At 45.1% G+C, this 12,763-nt stretch overlaps 1 protein-coding gene across 8 annotated transcripts in view; it reads left to right on the top strand.

Annotated features, from left to right (window-relative positions):
• col12a1b (collagen, type XII, alpha 1b) overlaps positions 1-12,763 on the top strand; it is an 83,826-nt gene that overhangs the window by 23,758 nt on the left and 47,305 nt on the right. For 6 of the 8 annotated variants that reach the window (XM_032584779.1, XM_032584778.1, XM_032584777.1 and 3 more), the window contains 4 exons: positions 4,742-5,011; positions 6,583-6,849; positions 8,765-8,957; positions 9,925-10,049. The exons of 1 other annotated variant lie outside the window; for it this stretch is intronic. In XM_032584779.1, coding sequence (XP_032440670.1) covers positions 4,742-5,011; positions 6,583-6,849; positions 8,765-8,957; positions 9,925-10,049 — 855 coding nt within the window. Of the gene's footprint in view, positions 1-4,741; positions 5,012-6,582; positions 6,850-8,764; positions 8,958-9,924; positions 10,050-10,209; positions 10,601-10,631; positions 11,657-12,763 lie in introns of those variants that run through there. One more of the 8 variants, XM_032584781.1, reaches the window with a different exon arrangement.

The following is a 12,763-nucleotide window of genomic DNA, read 5'->3' on the forward strand; positions in this document are numbered from 1 at the left end:
TGCTTGTCTCACGTTGATGATGTCACCGTCGATAAAACGTTTAAATTCAGACGCTTGGAAACAGTTCACATCATAATTAGATCCACATAGAGCGGATCAGATCGGATTCTTGTCAGGTAAGAGGATCAGAATCGGGTTATTCAGACTGCTGGGACCGGGTTGGACCGGACCGGACCGGGTCGGACAGGATCGTCCTGCTGTGAGCGCAGCCTTTCATGTGAGGAATGTAAACGGGTCGAGTTGTTTGATCTGGTTCAGGGTGACCGCGTTCGGCCCAACAGAACCAACCGAGCCACTGAAGCTCCGGCTGGAATGTTTCCGGACTCTTTGAAGGTTCTGCTGGGTTTCCAGTAAACTGTTTGACAGTTTTAGAGCGGCGCCGTTTCCTCCTCCTGGTCGGGTCCAGAACTAAAAGCCCTGTGAGTGGTTCCGACCCGCAGACAGTAAAACCAAACTTTAATCTTTAAAGCTGTAAACGTCCCGATTATTGGAGGAGATCCTCTGGTTGTTCCCGCTGACCTTTACCCTACGACCCCCAAGGAGGGGCGGGGCCTCACACATTGCTGACCTCCTGACCCAGGAGGCTCCGGGTCGGACCGGACCGCCCTGACAGGCAGCAGACGGAGGCATCGGTGCGGGCCGGTCGCCATGGTAACGAGGGGAGGATCTTCCTCCTCCAGACAGCCACAGCACTGCTCTGGTTCTGGTCCAGATTCTGTCCCTGGCCCGGTTCTGGGAACAAGCAGCCATAAGCCATGTTGTGTAATGATCAGTAAGTGTTAACAACGCGCTGTAAAAATGACTCACTGGTTGATTTAACTGATTTTTTAGCATCAGTTATTCCAGGAGCAGCTGCTGCTGAAGGCGCTGCTCTCCCAGTTGGCCCACTATAAACAGCGTGCTGGTCCGCAGGAGCAGCTGGGAGTTGGGTTTCCGGGTCAGCGGATGAACGTTTTCTGCGGCTGAAGCCGGAAAGCCGGTTTGGATCCGCGTCGCGTTTTATAAAACATTGGTTTCATCTCAGAGTGACGACATTAATCTCCTGTTCATGAAAATGAACCAGCTGGGAAGTTTCTGAGGCGGGTCTAAATGCCACATGATGGACATGAAATAATGTCAAGAAGAAGAGGAACACGGCTCTGTTTCTGGTTCTGGGTCGGGTCCAGCAGTTCTGCTGTGAAACGTCCGGGCCAGGAGGAACCGTGTTCTGGTTCTAGACAACCCGTTTCCCTGTTGCTGCAGGTTATGTACCGTCCCTAAACTCACCGGTTGCTATGGTGATTAGCTCCTTTTTTTAAAACTTAAAGGTTAACTAAATCACAAATGAATTTATTTTGAAGATTAATTGATCTAGCTGTGTTGCTAATCACCTTTAAAAAAAAAAAGTCAGATCTGTTGGTTTCTGTTTTGATAAAAATTTGCTGGAATTGTCACTTTAGAAAAAAGTCATTAGATTTATTGCTTTTTTGAAAAAATGTCGCTAAATTTGTACTTTTTAAAGAAGTCGTCAGATTTGTCGCTATTTTGAAAAAGCACAAGTAGATTTGTTGCTCATTTTGTTGTTTTTTAAGTTGCTAGCAGTGTCTGAAAAGTTGCTACATGTTCATTGACTTAGCAACAACAGACGTCTCTTGGCTCCACCCACTTTGGTTGGGGGCGGGGCTTTGCTGACACGGGGGACTAGTGACCCTTAAAGTCACTAGTCCAAAATGGTGGACTTGTGATTCCCACCATTTTTTCTGTAAATCTTTCTTGTGCACGGACTGTGACGGATCAAACAGAACCTTCAGGTCCGGTTTCTCCAGAACCAATCAGCTGAAATTTACTGGGAGTGGATGAAAGTGGGCGTGGCTCTGTGCACTCTGGGCTCTGATTGGACAGGAACCTCTGGCAGTGGATGGAAGGAGAATTGGATTGAAGCAGGTTAAATCCAGAAGATTCTGAAGATTTAATTGGGTCAGAACCACCATCATTCTCTAAGATGAAGATTCTGGGGGAAAATCAGAAAAAAAACGTAAAAGTTAAACTGTAAAATGGATCAGAATGATTAAACTGAACGATGCTTCTGGTGTTTTTTAGAGTGTCTTTTGGAGTAATAACTTATTGTTGACATGCAGAGCTGAAATAGATTTATTATAATTTCTTGATCTGTGCTTAAACGTCTGATGTTGACACGTGAGACAAACATTCATGTTTAAATCCCTTAATGACTGAGTCAGTGGAGTTTTAAAGGGTGGCCCAAAGATGCTGATCCTTTAAAACCATCAGCTTTTATGGCCTGTGAAGCTCAGCTAATGGTTGAGGTTAACAGTAATTGCTCTATAAACTCTGGCAGAATACCAAATCCTAAATCACACAAGTCTGAGGCTGCAGCAGAGAGCTGCGGCGATCTGGCTCTACAGACTCACAGGCTCTGCCTTCATTAAGGGAAGGTTACCTGTTAAACCACAGGGTGAAGCACTGAGCATGCTCAGCGCTGACTAGGTATTAGCGCTCTGTAGGTGTTAGCACTGACTAGGTATTAGCGCTCTGTAGGTGTTAGCACTGACTAGGTATTAGCACTCTGTGGGTGTTAGCGTTCAGTGGGTATTAGCGTTCAGTAGGTGTTAGCGCTCTGTAGGTGTTAGCGCTGAGTGGTGTTAGCGTTTAGTAGGTGTTAGCGCTCTGTAGATGTTAGCACTCAGTAAGTGATACTGGAGCTAATTTCTGTTGCCATTTGGCTAACATTTAGTCAGCTTAGCTTCCCCTAAATTAATTTTTTAAAATTCAAATTAATTCAAATATGTTATTAATTCAAAAGTGCTCATTTTCTTGCCTGTTTTGTAAACCTGCAGCTGAATAAAATTCAATGTCTGTGCTGAAGTTTTAGACGTTTATATTCATGCTCTTAGTTTGAAGACGCGTTTGAAGCAGCAGTTGTTTCCTCTCCTCATGTTCACTCTTTTTCCCCAATAAATTTATTTCAAACAAGCAACATACAGGAACAACATTAAAGAACCAGATACAAACATAAATTCAATATCTAATAGCATTGCAGAACATGTAAATTGTAATGTCCAATTGAAGTTGGTAATCAAGGACAAATGTAATTTGAATTGAAGTTAACAATTTAGCATTAGCTTCCACTTAATATTGTGTTGGTATAACGCTTTAATATTAACTTTGCTAAGGACTGTCTTGGTGCCGAGTTTTAGCGTTAGCTTCTGCTAAATACTTGGGTGATATAGTGATTTAGCATTAGCTTTGGCCACATTCTTTGTTGACGTAGTGTTTAGCGTTTGTGGAACAAATGTTTGTGATTAGTGCGTTGGTGTTAGCGCTGCTAACGTCTTAGTTAGGAATGCAGCCTGGGAGCTTCTGATTAGCAGGGAAAACTCATTCCTCCCCGCTCCGCCTCCTTGTTCCTCAGTTGTTCCCCCCAGTGGGGCAGAAGTCTCCCTCCTGCCCCAGCGGGGCGTTTCCATCCTTCAGCGCCGCCCTAGTGGCCGTCTGGCTGTGAAGGGTCCAGGAGGCCTTCCAGGTGTTCCTGGATTTGGGCCACATGGCAACAGGAGGTTCTGATTCTGGACCCACATAAGGCCCGGTGAGGTCAGCCCGCTGGCGGGAGGCTCTTACTGCGGAGTCCGGACCCGTTCAGAACCTCACCTGGATCTCGTTACGGAGGCTGTAGGGGAAACATGCGCTGCGGGCCAGAATCCCGTGTTCCCGACAGATTCCCGGGTTTTATCATCAGGCAGTAAACGTGGCTCCCTGAGCAGCTTCTCGGCTTGGCGTTTCGATCGGACCGACTCGGAAACTCTGACGTCCTCCAGAACTGTCTGGGTCCAGTGGAGCGGAAAACCTCTCAGTCAGGATCATGTCTGGGGTTCTGCGGAGTGATGTAATGTTGTCCTTAGTTTCCACTGAGTGATGAAACAAGAACCATCCAGAACATTCCTCACCGAACCCGGTCCCCTGGTTCTGGTTCTCGTTTTCACATCAGAACTGGTTCTGAATAAAGTTTCATGAAGTCCATTGAGCCTGGCAGAAGTTTTCACACCCTTTGGTCTGAACTTCCTGTCACAGAGTTCTGCTTCCCAGCAAAGGTCATCCAACCGTTCATCCAACCGTTCAACCGATTCGTTCATCCAACCGTTCAACCAACCGTTCATCCAACCGTTTAACCGATTCATTCAACCAACTGTTCATCCAACCGTTCAACCAACTGTTCATCCAACCGTTCAACCAACTGTTCATCCAACCGTTCAACCGATTCATTCAACCAACCGTTCATCCAACCGTTCAACCAACTGTTCATCCAACCGTTCAACCGATCCGTTCATCCAACCGTTCAACCGATCCGTTTTTTTTCATTGGATCCGTTTTGGTTTCATTCCTGGAGTTTGGATCTTTTCTTGCCGTCTGCTTTCAGCGTTCAGGAAGCAGCAGAAGGTTCTGTGTGGTGTTTATGGCTCCGCTGTTCACTCTGTGACATCATTCTTTCCATTTTAAAGATATTTTCATCTGCCAGTAGATCTAACTGGTCCCTTTGTTTTGAAGAGACGATGGATTTTAAAAATGTTCTTGGCCACTGAGGACCTGGAAGACTGTGACTTTAAGCTTGAAAACATCTGGGATGCGGGGAGAGAGTTTCACCAAGCGAACAAAATCAGATCTAGAACAAACATTTCTTTGAAAAGTGAACATAATCCTGAGGCCCAAAGTTGATTTACTTTAGTAAAAATCAACATGTTGATTTCAGAGGCCGGGCCGGCTAAGAACCTGGTCACCAGCGACGTCAGCGCCTCCAGCTTCAGGGCGTCCTGGACAGCGGCGCCTGGAAGAGTCCAGGCCTACAAGGTCCGCTGGAAGTCCCTGTTCTCTGGGGAGCAGGGGGACAAAACCATCCCAGGGGACGAGACGTCCACCGTCCTGGACGGTCTGAGTCCAGAGACCCGATACCAAGTGTCTGTGATCGCCGCCTACGACCACAAAGACAGCGAGTCGCTGACCGGGCTGGAGACCACCGACGGTAAGAGGCTCCATAAGCTAAATGTTTAGCTGGCTCAATATATAGTTAGATGTCTAGCATGCTAAATACTTAGCTTCAAGCTAAATATTAGATTAACAAGCTAAATATTTAGCTTTAGGCTAAGCATTCAGCCTGAAGCTAAATATTTAGTATCAAGCTAAATGAACCAGAAAAAGTAACAGCAAACATTAAGCTGCTTCACCGAGCCTAAACCAGACAAAATGATCGATTTTTATTTTCTAAAGCTACGGTGAGTCAGGAGGCACAATCTGGACAAACAAAAGTAAAAAAAGAATTATGACTATGATTATTTAATGTTGTAATTATCATGAGTTGTAGTTAAGATGCTCCTTTATAAGGTGTCATTTGTAAAGTTAAACTTTAAAAATAAACAGCAATAATTAACATTATTTAGCCTATTGCAAAAGAGAAGACTGGGGATTCATTTTTAAAGTCATATTTTTACAATGTTATTCATTATTTTATAAATGTCACACCTTCAAACTCAATATTTAGTTAGCAAGCAAAATATTTAACTCCAAAGGTTAGTTTCAATTAAATGTTTAGTTCGAAGCTAAATGTTTATCTTTGAGTTCATTATTTAGTTATTAAAGTAATTATGTAGTTTGAAGTTACATAAAATTTCCAGGTAGAAAGCTAAATATTTACTTTGAAGATGGATGTTAATCAAGCTAAATATCTATCCCTGAGCAGTTAGCTTTGAGCTAAGTTTTTAGCATAGCAGAAAGTACCATTAGCGCTGTAATGTAGCGCTACGCAGAGCTAACGCAGTGAAACATGTTTCATTGGAACAACAAGTGTAGCTCCAGCATAAAGTTAGCATAAATAATTGTTGTGTATTTTCTCTCTGAGAGCAGCTAACTGTCCGTCTTTAAGAACCCCGCTGCTAAGCTAACCAGCTAAACATGACAGCTGTCAGAAAACCTGGAGCTGCTGCTGCGTTTCCACGGCTCTGCCTGGTGGCTAACGCATTCATATCAATCTGTAATTTAACAGATATTATACCAAATCAATAAAAAGTTCATATTAATAATAAATATTAGTCATGGTGTTGTGTAAATAAGTATTCTCACACTGTGTGTTAGCTCCTCATGATGGGACACACTACCTAGTTCTTTGGAAAAAAGATCGCTCTGATCTATTTTATTTTATAGGAAATTCGTAACATTAAATTTGTAAAAGTGTGTGAATACTTTCTGGTGATGAAATATTTAAAAACAGACGTATTATCACCTTTAAGAGTTAAAAAACTGCAGCTGAGAGAAGTTTAGAGTCTGACTGTGCCTCCCAATAAAATCCTTCCAGGATGAAATGAGGCATTTAGAGACCGTGGGAGCGCTAACAGTCCATACCGCAGTGTTCCCCCGCATGGCTTCTTTATCACTTCCAGATGCATCACAACGCTTCAGCTGTTCCAGGTCCATCGCTCAATACCTGGGCAGGTTACTGTCCAGCTGCAGCCTGAGGCAGAGGACGATGGTGGGGACAGAAGGGCACAAGGACTGTCCCTCATTAATTGAACTGAGGATCCGTGGTGTTTGTGTCCCCAGCGTCTCCAGCGGCTAAGTCTCTGACGATATCCCATGAGACGGAGCGGACCATGAAGGTCACATGGACACCGGCTCCAGGGAACGTCCTCAACTACCGTCTGAAGTACGTCCCCATGGACGGAGGCAAAGAGGTAATCCTGAAGCTGCCGGGGACGGCGGCGTCCACCGTCCTGAAGCGCCTGCAGCCCGACACGTCCTACAACGTCTCCGTCCTGCCCGTCTACAAGCGCGGGGACGGAAAACCAAGGCAAGGAGTAGGAACGACACGTACGTTGGTCCAAGATTCAGCCTGCTCACCAAGAGACACGTCCACAGAGACAGAGACATGTCCACAGAAACACGTCCACAGAGACAGAGACACGTCCACAGAGACAGAGACACATCCACAGAGACAGAGACACGTCCACAGAGACAGAGACACGTCCACAGAAACACGTCCACAGAGACAGAGACACGTCCACAGAGACAGAAACACGTCCACAGAAACACGTCCACAGAGACAGAGACACGTCCACAGAGACAGTAGCTGCTTTTCTGTTACAAATGTGAACAAATTTCTGTCAATTTTCTGTTAATTTCGAAAAAAAACACAATTTCCTAATTTCTGTTTCCATTAAATAAGAAACTAAATTAAAATCATTTAGAAATATTTTAGTTTTTTAATAATGTGATAAATATTAGGAATCATCAAACTACTTCCTGTTGTCTTCTTCTTTGTTTTATTGGCTGTTGGCAAATAAGTTTTGGAGTACTACTGCCCCCAACTGGTGAAGATTATGAACAACATTCCTGTTTGCTTCGTGTTATTAAATTGTTTTTTTCCCATGAATTACATTTATTTTCATAATTCTAATTTGGCAATTTTATTGTTAATAGAAACGCAGCTGCTGTAAACTCCAGTTTTATTAGTGAAGAACATTTCAGCAAGAATCCAGATTTTATATAAAAAAACATCATAAATTATGGCCAAGCAACAAACGTTACATTTTGTCAAACATATCGATCAATGATTCATCTACTGTTAATCTGATCAGATCCAACCAACTGGCTTCAGTCTGGGTTTAAAGGAGCTCAGGGTTTCACCTGGTTTCAGTTTTCTGGAAGTTTGTTGCAGATCTATGGAGAACAGAAGCTGAATGCTGCTCCTCCATGTTTGGTTCTGGTTCTGGTTCTGATACAGAGCTGAACCAGAACCAGCAGGTTGATCCAGCAGCAGCAGATCTTTAATCCGTTCAGTGATTTATAAACTACTGGGTGGTGTAGAACCGGGTGGTGTCTCTATCCTCCTGGTTCTAGTCAGAACTCCAGCAGCAGCATTCTGGACCGTTGGGTTGTCAATCAGACCTGTGAAGACGCTGCTGCAGGAATCAAAGCCACTAAAGAGAAACGCCTGGATGAGTTTCTCTGATCTAAGACTTTAGTCCTCTGGTCCTGGAAATGTTCTAATGTTTGCCTCAGCGATGCTAGCTACTTTTACACCATTCAGATTCATTATACACTGGCCTCCAGAAGGGGGCGCTGGTCTCCTCTGGTTTCCTCTGGCCCCCTCTCGTTTCCTCTGGTTTCCTCTGGTCTCCTCTGGCCCCCTCTCGTTTCCTCTGACCCCCTCTGGTCTCCTCTGGTTTCCTCTGGCCCCCTCTGGTCTCCTCTGGCCCCCCTGGTCTTCTCTGGCCCCATCTGGTTTCCTCTGGCCCCCTCTGGTTTCCTCTGGTCTCCTCTGGCCTCCTCTGGCCCCCTCTGGTTTCCTCTGGACCCCTCTGGTCTCCTCTGGACCCCTCTGGTCTCCTCTGGCCTCGTCTGGCCCCCTCTGGTCTTCTCTGGCCCCCTCTGGTCTCCTCTGGCCCCATCTGGTCTCCTCTGGCCCCCTCTGGCCTCCTCTGGTCTCCTCTGGCCCCCTCTGGCCCCTCTGGCCTCCTCTGGTCTCCTCTGGCCCCCTCTGGTCTCCTCTGGCCCCCTGTGACCCCCTCTGGTCTCCTCTGGTCTCCTCTGGTTTCCTCTGGTCTCCTCTGGCCCCCTCTGGTCTCCTCTGGCCCCCTCTGGCCCCCTCTGGCCCCCTCTGGTCTCCTCTGGTTTCCTCTGGTCTCCTCTGGCCCCCTCTGGTCTCCTCTGGTTTCCTCTGGCCCCCTCTGGTCTCCTCCCACCCACAAGGAGGTCCTGACTCCTCCTCCTCTGTCCCTTGCAGTGCCGGCCTTCAAGGCCCCCAGGAACCTGCAGACCTCTGAACCCACTAAGACCAGCTTCAGGGTTTCCTGGGACCCGGCTCCGGGGGACGTGCGGGGCTACAGGGTGACCTTTCACCCCTCTGGGAACGACGTGGACCCGGGGGAGCTCATGGTCGGTCCGTACGACAACACCGTGGTTCTGGAGGAGCTCAGGTACGCTCACCTGCAGGTGTTTAGTTCATTCTGGTCAGAAAGGCTCATAAGTATACATACAGGCTCTGACATGTCCTGCTATGTAACTTTTATAACAAATAGGATTTTACATCTTTGCCTGTTATGATAATAAATTCAGCTACACGATAAACAAGTTATTGCGATAAACGATAATATTGTTGTTTTGAGACCATTTTCCAGTAATCAATGGTAATTATTAATGACATAATAATTTTATTCTCAAAGAATAAACTTTAAACTCTAATAAACATTTAACTGGAACTGGGAAACATTTTAAATATCCAGAATAAGTAATTAAATAAGTTATTAAGTCTATGTAACAAAGTTATCTTTTTTGCTCCCTGCTAGTCTACAGCTAGCATGAATGCTAAGGCTAGTTAGCATAGCCACAGTTTTTCTGTAACAGTAAGCGGTTTCTCCTCCACTAGCATATTTAGCAGCACCAGCATAAGGTTAGTTGACAGCGCTAAGCCCCGCCTCCTGGCTCTGATTGGTTGTTTTTGGTCCAGATCAAACTGACAGTTTAATAAATATGTAATAAACCTTTTTTAGTTTTTAATAAGCCTTTCAAATGAAGAGACCTGCTTCCTCTTCGTCCACCAGAGGTCAGAGCTTTGGGATCATCTCTCTGTGTTCATGTTTCATTGTTCCACTTGTAATGATGCTGCCACCGCCGTGCCTTGCAGCTCCTCCTCTTTAGTTTGACTCCAAACATGTTTCCTGAAAGTTGAGGATCTTTCATCTGGAGAAACAGTCGGCGGTCCGATGAGACGAACGTTGAGCTGCTGGTCATCCTTATGGCGAGACTTGGTGGTGGCAGCATCATGCTGTGATTGGAATGCTGAAGAAGTGGGCCCAGCTGGGTTCTGATTGGGCTGAAAGTCTTCCTGAAGCTCCGCCCCTCTCTGTCAGGGAAGAGGAAGTGATGTCGTTTGTCTCCCTGCAGGGTGGGAACCAAGTACTCTGTGGCTGTTTTTGGGATGTTTGACGGCGGCGTGAGCTCGCCGCTGGCCGGGGAGGAGAAAACCACGCTGATGGACGAACCGGAACCTCTGCCTCTGGACCCCTCTGGTAAAACCAGATCGTCCTCCTCACGCCACTTCCTGTCAGAACCAGGCGCTGCCGCTTCACTTCTTGCCTCTGGCCAGCTGCCGGGCGGCCCACGCTTTCCTCCGGTCAGGCCAGTTGGTTTGGAAATTGCTGATTGAAACTTGGTGCAGATTTCAGGTTCTGCTTTCGTTTTACTTCAGAATAATCTGAAACGCTCTTTAAAGGTGACCTACTGCACTTCCTTTAGCGGGTTAGCATCAATCTGTGGCCTATACAAAACATGTTCATTACAGTGTTTGCACAGAATCATTCTTACATAGCGAGCTTTTTTAGGGCCTCTGTCTCTTTATATCTAAAAGAGCTGCTGGCCACGCCCTCAACTCACCTAAAAATGGCTGCAAACAAATGTGCAATTTTACAACTGTACAACTTTGAAAAGCATTAGTGGAGCCTCCTGCACAACCACACAGACAGCAGCAAGTCAACAACTGAACTCTTTTCTTATCCAGCAGCCATTGTATAGTGAATATCGCGGCAAACCAGCTGACCAAACATAATGCTTGGGTTGCTAGGTAACGGGCTGAACTCTCCAGGGGTTAATAGGTAACGGGCTGAACTCTCCAGGGGTTGCTAGGTAACGGGCTGTGTGACTTAAGAGGTTTTTGAAACGGCTCGTTTTCCAGAAACCAAAGAACGTGAACTTCCTGCCAGAAAGCAGCTGGCTGTTTTTTAGAAGCAGTTTGAACTAAAAAAATTGTAAAATGTGAATTTTTGCGTAACAGGCTGTAATGTTTAGACGTTGTTTGGATGATTGGCTCATCTTGATCTTTCATGGAACAAACTGTTTCATCCGTTCAGCAAATGCTCCTCCACTCATGAAAAATGACATATTTCCATATTTACGTTTCCTGAAATATGGAACAAGCAGCTTTTGTTAATCTGAACCAGAAGGTGAGCTGCTGCAAATGGAGGATTTTGTTTCTCAGTGCTCCTCATGTATGGAAACCCTGTAGGGCCAAAAAACATGCAGCATTTCATTTGTCTTTCACACGTAGTTTTTTAACGTTCATAACTTAAAGCCGATCAGAGACGATTGGTTTTCATCTGATCCATTTGTCAGATGAAAAAGCAAATCAAAATACTGCCCCTAGTGGCAGAAATTATAAAAAATGTAAAAATGAAAATGTAGAAAAACTAAAGGAGTGTGTAAATGTTTGTTTTTATTATTTAAACATTTTTCTGTTTAAATCGGAATAGTTTCCGTCCTGACTGGACGTGTGTTTATGTGATGAGATGATCCTCAGACCGCTGGATCTGCACCAAGTTCCTGTCAGATGCTTCACACCTGCTGCTGCTTTCAGGCTTACAGGAAACTGTGGGGTTGCTGGTTCTATTCCAGCGGTGCCAGAGCAACTGCAGAGCGCCTGGTTCTGCAGGGCAGAGAGGCAGCGCTGTGTGTAACGCCGGGTGTCCGGCGGCGTGCCGTCCTGCAGAGGGACGAGCCCATGTTTTTCCTCTTGCAGGTCGCTGAGGGAGCGCCGAGCGTTCGCCAAGCGTTTGCCGCTGCTGCAGGAAAACAACGCAGCCGACCTGCTGGAGACACTGGATCTGCTGCAGCAACATGAACTGTCACTGCTGTTATATGATGTTACTGAATCATCTGTAAAGTGATTGGTTGTGATTTGCAGCTTCTCTTCTTCTTCTTCTTCTTTTCTGTCGCTTCTCGTCACGTGAACCGATCCAACGTGGTGGAGCTCAGCAGGACACATTGTCATTAAAACCAGATCAATTCAAAGCTTTTCTGACCTCTAATGAGACGATAATCAGCTGAAAAACCAACAAATCAGAGGGAGGAACATAAACAATAAAGAGCCAGAATAAGTATTCACGCCGGCCCTTTAAGCAGCTTTTCATTCCAACTTTAATCAAACACTTAAGACCTCAATTTATATTCAATGGTTCAAAAAGTGTGTTGTGAATTAATCAGAGTATCAATCTGAACATTTTATCTGTAACTAGTGTCAACTTAGCCATGATGCTAATTAGCGACAGCAGGCACTTAAGGAATTAAACGTTTCAGATTATTTTACTGCTGTTTAACCAAGACTTTCACATTGAGTTAAAATATGTATTTGAACATAAATTGATTTAGCGTCATTACAGTTTTCAGTTGAATTCCTTTGCGTCACGCTCCCAGGAGCTTCTGGATCCTTTTTGCAACATAAAATCAGTTTTACAAACTGAATATGAACATAAAATATACATATTAATATTTGTCCTGCAGTGTTTCAGCTGAATACTGAAATAATGTCCTTGACGCTTTTATCCCGTTTCACAGTAAAAAAAAACGTATTTGGGTAGTTATATATAAATTATTTACGGAGATTTCCGGCCATTGTTTTTAAGAAACGTGTAGTTCACACTCCAACCACTAGATGGTGTCAGAGCACTTCTAAAAGCAGCCTTACTGTGAGAGGAAAAGGCATCGGCCAACATTTGTAGCTTCACTGACTAAACCAAAAAGAAGTTCCCAGACATCTGTTGAACAAATGTATCAGTCAGGAGAAGGGTTACAAAATCCCACAGCATTATTCACACACTACTGTGCAGTGAAGACAGTTTAAACATATCAGAGAGGAAACGTCTCATTAAAGACGAATGAAAATCTTTAGAATGATCCAACATGGCGGCTGAGATCCTCTGAGCTCCAGTGAACCGGCCGGTTCTGGTCGGCC

This window comes from Xiphophorus hellerii, chromosome 15, assembly GCF_003331165.1.
Source record: "Xiphophorus hellerii strain 12219 chromosome 15, Xiphophorus_hellerii-4.1, whole genome shotgun sequence".
NCBI classification, from domain to species: Eukaryota; Metazoa; Chordata; class Actinopteri; order Cyprinodontiformes; family Poeciliidae; genus Xiphophorus; species Xiphophorus hellerii.